Raw genomic sequence first — 18,078 nt, 5'->3', positions numbered from 1 at the left:
TGTAAAGCACCTTGAGGTGCAATTCTTGTATGATATTAGCAATGTAAATAAAGTAGGGCTGTCATGCGATAAAAATATTTAATCGCGATTAATCGCATTATTTCATATGATTAATTGTGATTAATCGCAAAATTATTCGATCTATTTAATCTGTTAAAATGTTACCCCAATAAATGATTTTTTGGTGGAAATACCAATAAAAGGGTGTACTTAATTTCAGATAGGCCTAACTGGATGATAATGTCCATGTAACAAGGTCAGTTGGAACACAACTTCAATTGTAAGGGAGTTTTATTCACTCACAAACTTTACTGCTGTATAATAAACATCCACACAATTAGAATTATTCTGGAATATAAAATACATTTAAGACATGTTGTCTCATAGCCTATTACGACATCCTGCTCCATAATATTCTAATCTCACTTAAACATACTTCATATACTTAAGCAACCACAGATTGACTTTAATATTGAACAATACAGTTTTTGTCTTGTTAAACCCAGTCAGCTGCTCGCTTCTTTTGCAAGTGTTGTCTGCCATATATTACCGGGGCAAATGCATGTTGAATGGGAGTCTATGGAGCTAAACGGCTAAATTTGTCTCTTTCGCCTGATTGTCGTTGGGAAATCTCCGATTTGATTCTAGTTTGGGCATGTGCAACATGGATTATAGGTCGAAAGTTGAATGAACGAGTACTTATGTCCTTTTGATTTCTTACAGGGTGAGTCGTTGTTGCCCATAACACGCTAGCATTCTGATAATGAATGCTGATTGGTTAGTGAAGGACTGATACGACCAGAGCTCCCGCTTGATGGTATCCGAAGCGGAATCAGAATGTCAGAGCATTAGCAGAGCCTGTTTAAGGAGAGCCTTGCCACTCCCTATTAAGCCCCATTGTACCGAATTTGGCTGCAGTTCCACCAGAGTTCCACTGGGGGTGATCGCGAGCGAGTGCATGTTGAATGGGAGTCTATGGAGCTAAACGGCTAAATTTGTCTCTTTTGCCTGATAGTTGTTGAGAAATCTCCAATTTGATTGTAGTTTGCGCATGTGCAACATGGATTATAGGTCGAAAGTTGAATGAACGAGTACTTATGTCCTTTTGATTTCTTACAGGGTGAGTCGTTGTTGCCCATAACACGCTAGCATTCTGATAATGAATGCTGATTGGTTAGTGAAGGACTGATACGACCAGAGCTCCCGCTTGATGGTATCCGAAGCGGAATCAGAATGTCAGAGCATTAGCAGAGCCTGTTTAAGGAGAGCCTTGCCACTCCCTATTAAGCCCCATTGTACCGAATTTGGCTGCAGTTCCACCAGAGTTCCACTGGGGGTGATCGCGAGCGAGTGCATGTTGAATGGGAGTCTATGGAGCTAAACGGCTAAATTTGTCTCTTTTGCCTGATTGTCGTTGAGAAATCTCCAATTTGATTGTAGTTTGCGCATGTGCAACATGCATTATAGGTCGAAAGTTGAATGAACGAGTACTTATGTCCTTTTGATTTCTTACAGGGTGAGTCGTTGTTTCCCATAACACGCTAGCATTCTGATAATGAATGTTGATTGGTTAGTGAAGGACTGATACGACCAGAGCTCCCGCTTGATGGCATCCGAACTGAAATCAGAATGTCAGAGCATTAGCAACAACATTAGCAGGCCAAAACTCTTTCTTGTGTATTGACAGGGAGAGCCTAACCTGTCAGCTGTGTTGTCGATGCCCTGAGAGAAAAAAGTAAGTGACCAGAGCTTGCCGTAAAGCAGTAGCTTTGGTCGTACGATGTGTATGACGTCAATGACATTTTCAAAAGCTTTTTAGAACAGAAAGGCGACTTTAAAACAGTCTAACAGCCAGCAGTGAGTATTTTTTTTTGCCTCCCCTTTTGAATTTTCGAATTCAAATTACTTGACAAAAAATTATATCCTGAGAAAAGTGGATTTTGAGGGGTACCGCTCCATAGACCTCCATTCATTTTGCACTCGCTCGTTAGCGCCCTCACATGGAACTTCAACCAGTTCAGAACCTGGAAGTTTCCAGAGAGTGGCAGTTCTCTCTATATTAGACATTCTCTGGTTGGATTTTCTCAACTTTATGTAAATGAGGAGCGTGAAAACGCTAGCTTTGGCCAATCGGGTTGGTTTCTGGTTTCTTGTAACGTAGCAACTGTTGATCATGGTAAACAGTTCTAGGTTTGACAATTTCAAGATGGAAGAGCAACTCATAGTATGTGTGTCTACGCACTCAGTCTTGTTTTGTACGCCTCTGTACGATTAAAGAGACGTTAACAACAAATGTTTAACTGGCGCAAGGTTGCCGATGTTGTCGGTGTCCCTGGTGTGTTAAATTCAGTCTCGTCACTTTAGCTAGCTACAGTACGTAACTTAGCTCAAACTTTCTTCTGTGCTAGCTTCATACTGTACAAGTTTAGCTGCACTAGTCTAGTTTACCCGGCACACGATTGACATTCAACGTTGAAATGCTGGTTGGCAGTCACTCGCTAGCCATACAGTAAATGTGTAGTGGCCATAACCCAACGAATGTTACAGTACTGTAGCCTATAGCCTAGTTCAGCGGTTCTCAAACTTTTCCCCTGGCGACCCCCCCAAATTCCGTGGTGACGTTTGGCGACCCCCTATTCTAGTGACTAGTGGAAACATGGGGGAAACCGTAACTCTCCTCCCCCAAAAGTAGCTAGCGCTATGGCTGGATACTCCTCTCGATAACTAAAAAACGTTCGAATTTCTTCCACAATCGACTGAATTGGCCAAACAAGGCATGTGCATTTACCTTACAGTGTATAATCTAGCTAGTTAATGTGGTTTTTCCAAGTTTTCTAGAAATCTGCCCAAATCGAGGCTTAACAGTGCTACTACTACCACCGTCATAGCTGCCTGTCCTGTCGGACACGTAATTATTTCCTAAAAAACTTGCGTCACTCCCACAAACAAATGCTTCGTAAGTTAAAATTTTAGACTTTTAATTGACAATATTGACAACACATATTAAGACATTTGTCTTTACTCATAATATCGTCTCCGATTTCAATTCGAAGCTGTAGGCAATCTCCCATGGTATCCGCTCTGGCTCCGTCTCGGAAAACAATGGCTGCCGTTGCTGACGATACATTTATTTCCCCCTCCCAGTAACCCCTTAACCAATGATATGTGCTTTGAGCTCAAATTGTCATGAGTATCTGGCAGTTTTCAGAAATAAAATCGGTGATTGGACGGCAAAGATATTAAGGCAGGAAACATGGGAATTTTATCCTGTCAGGCAGGAATCATCTCGTCTCCAAACATTTTTTACGACCCCCGAAAACCTTTTGCGACCCCCACTTTGAGAACCGCTGGCCTAGTTGACAAGATCATGCAACATCTAGTCAGCGTATCTGATTCCTTGCATCATGCCATGTAAAAGCTGTATTTTGATCGAGACGGGAGCACCTATATATCAATAATGATCGCCATTGTAAATACATGAACCCAAGTCTGCACACTTGTCCATGGCTGTGTCTACTACCGCGCACTTTACGAAGTACACTGCAATACAGTGCACTGCAAAACAGTGCACTAACATATTCAGTGCACTCCGTCGCTGACAAGTGCTGTCTGAAATGGAACACTTACGTTAAACACTTGGCGGAAGTGACGGACGGAAATCTGCTCGCGACACCCGCTAAACCTGCCAAAATGAACGCGCTTTTCCCATAGAGTTAATATAATTAGAGACAGCTACTTCTATCTTCCAAGATGGCGTCCCCATTCATTTTTATGAAAAGTGCTCAGTGGCGCAGTGAGGCAAGCGAGACTCGCTTGCGGGATTGGACGCAGCCATCTTTCCACTTCCGTGTTTTCCGGTCTAGCTTTAAACAGTGGCTCTTTTTTTTCCCTAGCTCCGAGACCTCGTGCACTCTTGCAACTAGTACACGTCATACTTTGCGACAACCAGTTTATATGGTTATGAGCGTGTGGGCATTGCAGTTGCAGAATCTATGGGCAGAATTGGGTACAAGTCTATGGAGGACCAAACCTGCCATATTTACAAATGAATGAATGAATAAATAAATGTCCACATCCATGCATTTAGACAGAAATAAACGAATATATATATTAATTAATGCACAATTGTCAATCAATAGTTACATATATTTTACATTTATGTATTTATTTATTTTGTATTCATTTATGTATTCATTTATTGATTGATTGATTGATTTATTCATTCATTCATATATATATTCATTTATTTATTCATTTATTTATTCATTTATTTATTCATTCATTCATTCATTCATTGTTCCCAATATGATAATGAGAGGAGGCCAGTAGGCGTGGAAACTGATGTTCAGACATTGCAATCAATCCAGAGCCATAGATTCAATCTAGCTAACGCCTGGGACACACTGGCTGCGAAGCGCTCTGGAGCGCCACAATATACTACGAATGGCGCGATGCTGTTCACACTAGACGCGCATTTCTCCACGCCGGTCACCAAGCCTTTCACCTTCTCTGAGATTTTCTTTTCTACATGTAAAGCTGACATGTACATAAACATGGCATAGGCTACAGGCTATTTAGGCAACTTGTTGCTCCAACAATAACCGTTGCAACGGCATCCCATTCCCAATATAACGTGGCAACGTTTGACTTTTGTTGCCGTAGTCTTTGTAAAATATGTGCTATGGGGCATACAACTCCATTTAGGACTAAGCTACTTTTCATCTTCGATGATTAACTTTGTGTCGTCAATCTTCACAAATCTCTCTTCTGCTTGATTGGGGGCTATATGCCAGATTGTCTATCTCGCTCTTACACACAGGACAAATATGTTGGTTTGACAATCAACAATCAGGATTTTTTATTTTAAAATGTTTACGTTTTTATCGGGGTAAACACATGGTTGGCCGGTCAGCGTAGTGAAGTTGGGTGTTAAGTGATAGCCCACAACTAACGTATTAAAATCTTTATAACATGTTTGTTTATCCAAATATCATATATGGTGAATTAAATCTTTGTTTTCAACAAGGTCGGCCAGCCTGTCCATGTAGGCTATGTTGTCCATGACAGCAAGGATGGATGTAAGGCTACATAATCGAATACAAAGCGTGGAAAACGATTAGCCAATGGTGTGTCAAATACCGCCTACCTATTTTGATTGACACATCTCATTAACATATTGAAAATAAGAAATACAGGAATGAATGAATGAATGAATAAATGAATGAATAAATGAATGAATACATGAATGAATAAATAAATGAATACACAAATAAATACATAAATACATGTAAATTATAAGGTAATATTGATTGACAATTGTGCATTAATTAGTACATGTATTCATTTATTTATGTCTAAATGCAAGGATGTGGACATTTATTTATTCATTCATTCATTTTTAAATATGGCAGGTTTGGTCCTCCATACAAGTCCGATAAGAATCAGACACATGATGCAAACTTAACGGAAATGTATTCTATTACTGTATAGTATTCCTTTCACTTGTTTTTTAAGCTATATGGCTAAATATAGGGCGATTCTAGATGAAACTCATCACATATGTTGCTTTTTTTCTTTGTGATATGAGTATGATTTACAACGCATTGTATCGGATTAAATAAACTGTTAACATGAACAGCTCCGTCGTTGTTCTCGCCAGGCAAAGAAAGCTTCATAGTTATTTTGGTAACCAAAATCTTCCATAATGCAGACTTACCATAGCTTACTGTCAACTTTATATTCAACAAAAATGCCACGAAATTCACACTGCCTTCAATTTCACATCAGTGTCAATGCGACCTGTGTTTTACATGCTCAACCTAGAAAACCAAACGTCTATTAATGGATATAACGTGATCTAACAAGACGTGTTAATAATGTAATAAATAAAAGCTCGAGAAGTGTGTCTAAAATATACTTCATTGAACATTTGCCTTTGAAAGGGGCATGTTCATAGAACCATAAGAGGTTTCCATCAGATGTAAGTGGGGGTGAAACATTGTCCCACAAAAGCAGTCTGGCTTGATGACACGATCAAAAAAAGAATAATGGGTGTATTTAACAAAAGCTTCTGAAGGCAAGACTAATATTATTTAAATATATATCATTTCCTATTGTGGTTAACAGTTAAAGTATTAATCTTTGTCTTTGCTCCAGATATACATGTCAACAATCTATGCTCACGCTTAACATAATATATTTGCCATCATGTCATGGTCGTTTTTATGAAAAATCAAATCTGTTTGAAAATAACGGGAATAAACTATATTAACAACATTTCATGTAGGCCTATGTGTGACAACGATTTTCTAAACTTGCTACAACAAGGCAGGCAACTCAAGCTCCCTGTGCTCATTCAATATAAGTCTATGGCTCATTCAGCTCAATGTAAATCGGCTATCGGCCAATGTGAACTTTTGTGCTCATGCCCTGTTAGTATCCGCAGGCACATTTGCAGGCAACTTTTCTTGACGTAAGCAAATAAATGGGGTGCTAGTTTACCCATTTCGGATTGGTTTCAATCTTAGCATTAGAAAAATTATTCTATGAAAAAGCTAGTAGTATGAGCCAGGTTCGAGAATCGAACCAAAATTATTGAGGGAGATAGTTTTGTAAATGTTGACTGGAGTTAATAGAATAAAAACGACCGGAAGACACGGGAACCTAACCGTAAATGCAATACCACCTACATCCACCGGGGCCGTTGCTTCAAGGCGAGGGGCGAGGGGTGGGGGCTTGGATTCTCCACCCCAGGTGGAAAAAGCTGCCGAAAGGGCTCCTCCTCTTCCGCTACGTAGCCAAGATGGTGCCCATTTTGGGCGAGTTCTGTCCATTGCTGTACACTGTTTTTTGGACCGTTTGCAGTGTGCCATCTGGGTACTTTCAGTGCACTGAATTCTGCTGGTTTTGTGAGTGAAGCACCCTAAGCACTGAAAGTCAGTGCTCGAAGTGCACAAGTGCGCGGTAGTAGACACAGCTCATGACACCGTTTTACACAAACTACAAAAGTCACCTTCGAGAACTACAACTCTGTATTCACTTTTTTAACACGCCCCTGAGCGTGGAGCACTGTGGGAAGGCCAGCGGTGCAGAGCGATAAAAAACGCTGCAGTGTGAACGCACCGTTAGTTTTGTTACCGAACCGTCTCGGAACTTTTTGAAAAGGAACTTCCCATCTAAAATCCCTCTCTCCATCATTTAGCTACTGTCGGAAGTCAAAATCATGTGACAACAGGTGATTTCCAAGGTCAGAAAGAAACCTGCGTTAACTGCACTATTTTGTTTTGTCGCGTTAAAATGAGATTGCGTTAACCCGTTATTAACGTGTTAACTTTGACAGCCATAAAATAAAGTGTGTCCAAACTTTTGACTGGTACTGTGTCTATTATATGGTCCTGAATTTGGCAGACATGCAGATCTACTTAGATAACACCAGAGAGGAGCAACACAGCACTGTGTTGTGTTCAGCAGGAGGGGTGTGTGTGTTTGCGTGTGTGCGTGCGTGTGACATCTGTGTGTGTGTGTGTTTTAAAGGGAGTTCCAGTGAGTGTAACCTGGTCTGAAGTGTTCTATATCCTGAAGCCAACCTTGTCTTTCTTTTCTCTGTTTGTTTACGTGTGTGTATTTGTGTGTATGGGGTGTTTTTGTGTGTGTGTCTGTGTATTGTGTTTGTTTGTGGGCGTGTGTGTGCACGCCAGGTTTTCTCAGGGATCTTCACTGCAGAGATGCTACTGAAAATCATAGCTCTGGACCCCTACTACTACTTTCAGCAGGGCTGGAACATCTTCGACAGCATCATCGTCTGTCTGAGCCTCATGGAGCTGGGACTGTCTGACGTGGAGGGGCTGTCAGTCCTTCGCTCCTTCAGACTGGTACACACTTACAGACACATATTGCACACACATAACACATACACACCACTCACACATAACACATACACACCACTCACACAGAACACACACATACACACCACACATATAACACACACACGCATAACATGCACACATACACACATAACATGCACACATGACACACACATACATAACACATGCACACATAACACAAACACACAAGCACATATAACGCACACACACAAATGACATGCACACATGACACACACATACACAACACATGCACACAAAACAGAAACACACAAGCACACATTACGCACACACACACACACACCTATCTCTACATGTCTGCTTCTGCCCACTTGTCTCTGTCTGCTGTTCTGTCAGCAAAGACTGAACACCGGAAATAAAAGTGTGTGTTTGTGTCCGTACAGCTGCGTGTGTTTAAGCTGGCGCGTTCGTGGCCGACCCTGAACACACTCATTAAGATCATCTGCAACTCCATGGGCGCTCTGGGCAACCTGACCCTGGTACTGGCCATCATCGTCTTCATCTTTGCCGTGGTGGGCATGCAGCTGTTTGGGAAGAACTACCAGGACTGCGTGTGTAAGATATCCAGAGACTGCACCCTGCCACGCTGGCACATGAAGGACTTCTTCCACTCGTTCCTGATCGTGTTCCGGGTGCTGTGCGGGGAGTGGATCGAGACCATGTGGGACTGTATGGAGGTGGCCGGCCAGCCGCTCTGCATCCTGGTCTTCATGCTGGTCATGGTCATCGGAAATCTGGTGGTGAGGAAGCATCGTCAATACCCACAATACACCTCCTCTAATTTAGCTCTGTCACTCTCTCTATTCAGAATGCGGACTTTCATCTTGGCCTCTTCAGTGTGTGTGTGTGTGTGTGTGTGGTGGGGTTGGCCTTCATGGAAATGGCATTTGTTGACTGCTAATGCCGCATGCATACATAGTTATGGTTTGATTGACACGTGGTTCCAAAGGTTGACACTTCTCTCACAACTATTGCTATTATTTTGTCCTCTCACAATTGATTTCAAAGCCCTTTGGGCAGCAAAAATGACATTGTAAATATCCTACCACTGGCAAAACAATCTGTTGGGTAGTTTTGAAGTTACACATCCTTTCTAATATTTCGCATTCTGGCTAGCTCTAATAAACTCACAGCTGTCAGAACCTCACTACCTGGCTTACTGACATGGATTGACAGCCACTGTAAAATTAAATTTGCTGCTTACTTGTTTAATCAAATTTGTCTTTAGCTTAAAGTTAACTTTTTTCCTCCAAGACGTTTATTTCCATTAGTTAGCCTTTGTTGGCTTGCCGGAAAGGGTGACAATGCAACTATTATTACTACTTATCCACATCTAGTACTGGTTAAGTTACTAGCCAGATGAATTATTTAGTTACTACACTGTTTATTCAATTTAATGCAATGGAAAACACTTTGCATACCATGGCAACACCCATAGATTACTTTTACTGTTTGACAAATAGTCAAACGTTAACTAAACCAAAACCATTTGCCAAAAAATTAAAAACATTAAAAGTCCCAGAGTGAAACATGATTTTTTTGCTCAGAGAGAGGGTCCTGACCCTACAATCCAGTAATTTTTTAGTCTTTTTTTTTTTTTTTACACTTCACATCAAGGTTACATGAACTACCATGTAACTACTACTAAGCTTCAATATGGTTTAGCTGTACATTTGAGTGTACATTTACTTTGGAGTAGTGGATTCTGTAAAATACTTCCAACTGAATTTCACTTACAGTAACAGGGCCATGAGGATGTAGAGTAAGCAGGGCCTCCTCCCACCAGTCATCTGCTAGGTCAAGTTCCCCTGTCAGTCTGGATTCTGTTTATTGGAGAGGGTTCAGAGGGAAGCATTGTCATATCATCTAGAAATCAGACCTTGCCATATCCACAGGAGAGACAGCATCTATTTTAGCAACGTTGATGGGGGTAGTTGAGGAAAGGTGGGAAGATGAAAGTGTACGAAGTTATGGGCTTGAAAATTGCGGAAATATTAGAATGATCAAAATTAAATATAGCTATTAGGTTATTGAAACTGGCAAGCTTCTCATCTCTCATGACACAAAACAAAAGCCTGTTTGAGTTTGGAGGTTGAAAATATCTGTTGACGTGTAGGGGCAGAAAGTCTACACTATTGGTAGCCTGACGTTGTCATACTCATAATTCTAGTCAGAATATGAGTCTGATAACTCTCCGTTTGGCTGTGACTATGGGGCATGTTTCAACCAAACTCGTAAAACAAATGCCTCTTCTCTCAATTGGATAGACCTACAACCAATCATAGCAACGTAATATGTTGTTTGTTGAAAATGAATTCAACCCAAGCGCTCTTTCGTGACGTTGTTGATTACGTTACTGTTGATCATCTGTCCATCATCGAATAAAGCCTGCCTTGGCAATTTCATTGGTCCGCCCAGCTCCTGGTTTTATAGTTTGTCCCCAATACGAGCCCCTCCAGACCCAACTTCCCGACCAAATTTTTGTTGTGGGCGGGGCTAATTTGGGCTGGAAGCCAGGCTACACTATTGGTGAAACTGTCTCCAGATCTTCAGAGTAGAAATTGGGTTTCCTGGTTACTTTGAAAGACACAAAGACAGTGGGGAACAAACAAGAGCCAAATGGGGAGATGGTTGGGAAGACTGATCCTACGCTTCCCAGCCCTAAGGCTACCACTGCTTAAACTGACATGCACCAACTCGCTAAGTTCCCACTGAGTGTATTAAGAAGAAGTATAAAGCTGAATATCTATCTTTTGACATCCATTTGCTAATTGTATTCTCTACTCTTGTTCAGCCTATGGTCTGCAACTCTCTGTCACCAACCATCTCTGGAGGAGGGGATCTCTCACTGAATTACTCCTTCCAAGGTTTCTGAAATTTTTTCTCAATTAGTTTCCCTGTGAGCTTTCCCTTGTCTTCCTTGAGGGTTTAGTTTGGCTGAGGCAGAAATAGGGTCAAGTTCACAGACATCTTCGGATAGTGTCAAAACCACAGTTACACCCGCACAAACATGCAGCAATTCGGTCCCCAATTATTTAAACAAGGAAAATCCTCATCAGCTGGTTCTGAAATCATACCCCTAAACTCTTCTTGGAGGAAGATAGAGATGTTTTTCGGCCACTTGGTTTCAGTCATGAACATGGCTTGAATATTCTGTGGAGTGCGACGCATGCTTTTGTTTTCCACATTGAGGATTTGGTGTTGCTTTCTCTGAGAAGGATTCTTTCATTTCAACGGGTTTTAGAAACTGGCAATGCACATTAGAATGCAACGAGTTCTTTATAAACATGCTAGTAGCCAGGCTCATTTAGAAGCCTCAACCGTTTGGGCAGAAGACGGAGGGAGACGGTAGTATGTTTACACGGCCCCCAACAGATACAAAATAACCAATAAAGGTGTTGTAAAATGTAATTAAGCTTACACTGCATGGAGATTGGGAAACATTTGAGAATGAGGATGATTGCATAGCTACGGGGCTGTCAAGCTGCTTTAGTACACGTTGGAAAAAGATAAATACCTTGCTGACATTACGTCAAGCAGGGCTATCAAGTTTTATCAAAGGTTTTGCACAGGAACTGGACATAGATGAGTTTGTGACAAAATTTTCCCCTCCCAAAAATCTAAATATGTTATAGAGGACAATAACATCATATAAAAAAGGGACAATTTTTTTAAACTAAATAATACACAAAAAGAGAGACATTTCTTCAAGACAAACATTGTTGGCCAATAGCTTTGGCACTTTGAAAGGTCAGTTTATGTATGTAAATAAAATAGATTACATAGATGGAGAGAGATAAACATACATAAATATTAAATAGATTAAATAGATATATACACAGATTAGATTTAACTCACTCCTCAAGTATGTATACACACCACCCGCTCCCACGAGCTGAGGTGTAGCTGCCCCCCCTCCCTCTCGAGGTTCAGTGGTCCATGGAGGAAACACATTTTTTCCTTGCCCTCTGGTCCTTGACAGAAGTTCAGAGCAATTAGATGGAGCTTCGCAAGCAAATCCTATATTACAAAAAATACAAGTTGAGACCACCATTAAACATATTTCAAAGTAAGAACTGCAGCCTGAAGGTTGGCTTAGTGCGTTACACGTTTGCACCATAGACTTATATACAGTAGACATAGTAAGCCTGCTCTTTCAAGATGGCGTCCCTTCATTTCAATGAAAAGTGCTCAGTGAGGCAAAACGGGCCACACCATCTTTCCAGTTCCAGCTCGTCCGGTCTTGCGCAGAACAGTGGCTCGCCATGTTCCTAGCTCCGAGACTCGTGCACACTTGCACCAAGCTGTACATGTCATACTTTGTGATATCTGGTCGCGAATGTGTGAGCTAAGGCATTGCAGTTAAGTCAGATAACTTGTAGAATGGGGTTAAAGTCTGATTAAGAATCAGATACATGATGAAAACTTTATGAAAATCAATGCTATCACTGTATAGTATTAATTTCAATTGTTTTTTAAAGAAATATAGGGTTAAATATAAATTTACATTTAGTCATTTATCAGACGCTCTTATCCAGAGCGACTTACAGTATGTACAAGGACATTCCCCGAGGCGAGTAGGGTGAAGTGCCTTGCCCAAGGACACAATGTCATTTTGCATTTTCCCTAACCCCTCAGCCACCTGACTCCGATAGCCAATAGCCTACTATTGTTGAAGAAAGGGTTTTGGTCTGCATCTTCACTAACGGAAGTTTAGTTGAGTTATGGTTGTATTAGGGCAGCACGATTAATCAAATTTTAATCACTATCACGATTTCAGCTTCCCACGATCAAATTCACGTGATCGAGCAATATTTAAACGCCGTTTTAGAACGCTCCGTGTTTCTGACTTCCATAGCATTAGTATCAGTCTCTTTGCAATTAACATTCCGTACATGATGGTGTGCTGTACTGGGACACTTTGAGGCAATAGAGACAGGGAGTAGCCAAACAGTGCCACCTCAGGCTCAGGCTTGAACACACAGTTGTACATGTCAGAAAACCACTTAAATATTCCACACCAGAAGACGTACAGCTTTGGACATGTCCAGAAAAGGTGGGTTAAGAATCCGTCAGCAGCTTTACATCGATCACACAAAGGGGAGACAGTAGGATATATTCTATGTAGTTTGGTTTTCGAATAATGGAGTCTTTGCATAACCTTAAACTGGATTAAGTGATGTCTGGCATTAATAGAACAATATTGGATTCTGCTGAGACCCTCCTGCCAAACCATGTCATCAATCTGGAGACCTAGTTCCTCCTCCCAAGCCTTTTTCAAAGAGTGAGTGGCATAGTTCACTTGTTCAGAGAATACCCTGACAAAGTTTGAAATCAAGCATTTTGAGTCCGGCGGGCCATGCCAGAAACTGTAAATCCTATTTGTGTCAGGGAGAGATTCAAATTCAGTCAGGTTTTGGCGGACATAGTTTCTAACCTGAAGGTATCTAAAGAAGTGTGTTTGCGGAAGGGCAAACTTGTCTTTTAGTTGAGTGAATGAGGCAAAATGTTTGTCAATGTACAAATCTTTTAAAACTACGATGCTTTTTAGTCTCCAACTATAAAAAGTTGGATCTGAGAGAGCAGGGGGAAATGCATGATTATGACACACTGGAGCGTAGATACAGGTACCAGGTAACTTGCAGCACTTCTTAATTTGCTGCCATATTTTCAAACAATTAATAATTATTCGATTTTTCACCTTTGTGTTGGGCAGCCCAGGTGTTGAAAAAAGAAGAGCTGGGAGTGAACTGTCTTTGATGTCTTTCTTTTCGATGGCTACCCATGCAGGGGTGCTTGTTGAAATCTCCAGGTTGTAGCCATCACCCCAGAAGGCTAGAGCTCTAAGGTTTGCCGCCCAGTAGTAATGCTGAAAGCATGGAAGACCAAATCCACCTTTCTCTCTGGGTTTTTGTAAATGAGTTTTTGATATTCTATGAGCTTTAAACCCCCAGATAAAAGGCATGATTATTGAGTCTAGTAACTTAAAGAATGACTTTGTGAGGAAAATAGGAAGGTTCTGAAAGAGGAATAGGAATCTTGCCAGTGAAACCATCTTGATAGCATTTATACGACCCACCATAGAGAGCGGGAGCGTGCGCCACTTGCCAATATCTCCTTTTAGTTTTTCCACTTTTTCATGGAAATTCAGTTTAAATATTAATTTAGGATCCTTTGGAAGGTTAACTCCTAGGTACTTCAGCTTGTCTGTAACTTTAAATGGGAGTTTATGCAGAAATTCTGCTTCATGGTTATCCCCAAGAGGCATAAATTCACTTTTTTGCCAATTAATTGTGTATCCATAAACTTCTCCAAATGACTTTATGAGGTCTAACAGAATGGGAATAGACTGTTGAGGCTGCGACATGAAGATTGCAACATCATCTGCATATAAGGATAGATGGTGGTGCACATCTCCCAGGCGAATGGGTTCAAGAGAGCTGTGCTGCCTGATACTAATAGCAAGGGGTTCAATACAAATCGCAAAGAGGAACAGGCTAAGGGGGCAGCCCTGGCGCGTCCCACGATGTAATGGAAATGGAGTCGACCTTTCTTGATTTGTTAGAATGGAAGAGGAAGGGTGGGCGTATACATTTTTTATCCATGAGACAAAACGGTCACCAAATCCAAATTCCTCCAAAACCCTCCACATATATGCCCACTCTGTCTGATCAAACGCTTTCTCTGCATCTAAGCAGAGGACTGCCACCTTCTGATCCTTACTGTAGTCATGGTACATTAAGTTCATTAATCTTCTAACATTAAAAAAGGAGAACCTAGCAGGAATGAAACCAGTTTGGTCTGCATGAATAATGGAGGCGATGTGTTTGTTTAACTTATTTGCCATCAATTTTGTGAACATTTTCATATCAGAGTTCAGCAATGCAATTGGACGATAGGATGATGTTTCAGTCTCATCTCTCCCTTCTTTTAGAATAAGTGAGATGTTGGCTTCATACAGGGAGTCCGGAAATGTTTGGGTTTCAAATGAGTGGTTAAACATCCTGAGCAAGAGTGGAGTCAGCTGTTCAGGGAATTTCTTATATAGCTCTATTCCAAAACCATCGGGGCCAGCACTTTTACCATTGGGAAAGGATTTTATAGCATCCAGAAGCTCTTGAGCAGTAATGTCAGCGTTAAGCGCCTCACACGCCTCGTCATTTAACTTGGGGAGATTCAGGTTCTCCAGCCACGCAGCGGTGTCCCCTTTAGCTTTGGACGTATATAATTGTTGATAATATTCCCTGAAGCGCTTGTTAATATTGCTGGGGTCAGTGATAATGTCACCAGATTTTGATTTGATTTTATGTATAGCTCTGCTAGCCTGCAAACCTCTCAGCTGTCGGGCTAGTAGCTTCTGGGGCTTGTCTCCAAGTTCAAATTGTTTTTGTTTCAGTTTAAACAGTTGGTCTTGCACCTGGGCAGATAGTATATCGTTATATTCATACCTCAGTTTAAGAATATTCTGTAGGGTGACAGAATTGGCAGAAGATTTATAGGCAGTTTCTAGTTGCGTAAGATCTTTTTCAATTTCTAGGAGGCGCTTCTTCTTTTCTTTTCTCCTTGAGTTTTCAAAAGAAATAATATGTTCTCTAATCACAGCCTTAAAAGCTTCCCATAAGGTGGAGTCTGTAACCTGTAGATTATCATTTGTTTCTAAAAGAGGAGTCTGAGAAAAGTGAAGGGTGTAAACGCCAACTAAAGTGCTGTTTCTTATGGTTGAGGTCAAGTACCAATGACATTGGAGAGTGGTTAGAAATTAGGATATTATGATATGAGGTGGAGATAACATTTGAAATCAAGTTCGAGTCAAGCAAAAAATAATCGATTCTAGAGAAAGACTTGTGTCTCTGTGAGAAAAAAGAATAATCCCTATGTGTGGGGTGCCGAAGCCTCCATATATCAACTAGATGCGTGGATAACATTAGATTATTCAAGGTTGTGGAGGCAGCAGAAGGCACCAGGTTTGTGTGGGCTGATCTATCCAAAAAATCGTCAAGCACACAATTGAAGTCACCACTGATAATCACATGAGTATCTGAGAGACCGGGCAGTAAATTGAAGACTTTACGGAAAAAATCTGGGTCATCAGCATTGGGACCATATACATTTACAAGTGTGACATGGTGGGAATAAATGTGGCCCGTCACTACGATATATCTGCCATTCGGGTCACACATGGTGGAAACATGTCTAAATGGGATAGTTTTGCTTATCAAAATGGCCACCCCACGAGCTTTACTGGAGAATGTAGACTGGAAAATTTGATTGACTCAGCTGCATCTAAGCAAATTTGCTCTAGTGGGCTTAATATGAGTTTCCTGTAGGAATATAATGTCTGCAGCTAAGAACTTCAAATGAGAGAATACTTTCGCCCTTTTAATTGCGTGCCCCAGCCCACGGACATTCCAACTAGTAAGAGTGATGCCACCACCTCTTAAAGAAAGATTAGGATGCATAGTTAAGTACAGTGATGTAAACATGTGACGCCCTTGAAACACACAAATAACCGCATAAGGGAGAAAAACACAAAAAACACACACTTGAGAACTTACCCCCCCTCCCCCCGTCCCACTTTCCCAAACAAAGTGAGAGCACGTTCCCTTCAAATAGGCACAGAGGCTGCCGGACCATAGGAAAAGATAGTTTAGCTAAGCTAACAAAAGAGCCCTGTGCTCTCTCCAAAATTATTAACATCATTCAAACAACGGTCATGAGAATGTCCCGACCTGCGTGATTGCAGGGGAAGAAAAGCAAAAAAAGTCAAATATGGGAAATATAGCCATCCAAAGCGCATATAATGTTCAAGACAGAGACCCTGCAAACAGCTCGGCTTCTTTTAATGAGGGAAATACCTGCTCCGAATTTCCAAGGGTAACCCTCAGCCGGGCTGGGTAGATGAAACCAACCCTCGCACCAGCCTCCTTGAGCCTTTTAAGAACCTCATCAAAAGCGTGTCGCTGTTTTATCACCTCCACTGGCAAATCGGGGAAGAAATGGATCGCCACTCCGTTGTGCGTCAGGGGGAACTGTTGGCGAGAAAGCTGTAGTATCTTCTCCTTGATTTGGAAGTGATGGATCCTGGCTATCATTGCGCGTGGTCTTGCATCCCCTACCGCAGACTGCTTCCCTAGACGGTGCGCTTGGTCCACAACAACCCGGCCGGAGAAATTGCCAGCACCCAGCAGTTCAGGGATAAACTTCTCCAGAAACTCAACAGGGCGGTTTTTCTCAATCCTTTCGGGTAGGCCAACAATTTTAATATTCTGACGCCTAGAGCGAGCTTCCAGGTCAATAACTTTTGAGCGGAGTGCATGGTTTTCCGTCTGCATTTCCATACAGGCCTGTTCAACTTGTGAGAGGCGGAGGTCGTAGCTGGAATGAGCTTCCTCAATTTCAGTCATACAGTTTCCAAGACTCACCAAGGACGCTTGAGTGGACGCCAGGGTTGCCTCTAATGTGTCAAATTGATCAGTCATCGTTTTGTTCATGCTCTCTATTGCCATAAGAATGCTGCTCGACTCTGCGTCGGTGTCCTTGCTAACGTCATGGTCTGTCATGACTGGTGCTAGTGCTAGCCCTAGCTCCAGCGAGGGTTGAGTTTTAGTCTCGAGTGGGCTTTTATCCTGTGGTTTTCCACCAACATTCTTTGATTTTCGCATCTTCCAGGTGTTAGTAGTTGAGTGAATCAACAACAGGTCGGGTAAACTGGTGAATTTTAAATTAAATACCGAATTATTTTATATTATGGAGAGGAGCTCAAGAAAAACACGTCTACTCCATCTGGTGCTCACTAGCGCCCCATCACCATTTTCTGTTTCTCAGCATACTTCTTAAAAGTATAACAAAAGTGAACTATTTTCAAAGCATACTTAAAAGTACATTGAAAGTGAACTATTTTCAAAGCATACTTGAAAGTACATCAAAAGTGAACTATTTTCTAAGTATACTTCTTACAAAAGTGAACTATTTTCAAAGCATACTTAAAAGTATATCAAAAGTGAGCTATTTTTAAAGCATACTCAAAAGTGAACTATTTTGTAAGTATACTTCTTACAAAAGTGAACTATTTTCAAAGCATACTTAAAAGTTTATCAAAAGTGAAGTATTTTCTAAGTATACTTCTTAAAAGTATATCAAAAGTTAACTATTTTCTAAGCATGCTTCTTTAAAGGGG

At 41.2% G+C, this 18,078-nt stretch overlaps 1 protein-coding gene across 1 annotated transcript in view; it reads left to right on the top strand.

The window, feature by feature from the left end:
• LOC146275287 (sodium channel protein type 5 subunit alpha-like) overlaps positions 1–18,078 on the top strand; it is a 231,935-nt gene that overhangs the window by 88,996 nt on the left and 124,861 nt on the right. Inside the window, exons 12-13 of the mRNA XM_084702521.1 lie at positions 7,698–7,871; positions 8,285–8,641. Coding sequence (XP_084558647.1) covers positions 7,698–7,871; positions 8,285–8,641 — 531 coding nt within the window. The remainder of the gene's footprint in view (positions 1–7,697; positions 7,872–8,284; positions 8,642–18,078) is intronic.

The sequence above is a fragment of the Hypomesus nipponensis genome, chromosome 8 (assembly GCF_054491055.1).
Source record: "Hypomesus nipponensis isolate SF chromosome 8, ASM5449105v1, whole genome shotgun sequence".
NCBI lineage: Eukaryota > Metazoa > Chordata > Actinopteri > Osmeriformes > Osmeridae > Hypomesus > Hypomesus nipponensis.
This window is presented reverse-complemented; position numbering and strand designations above follow the sequence as displayed.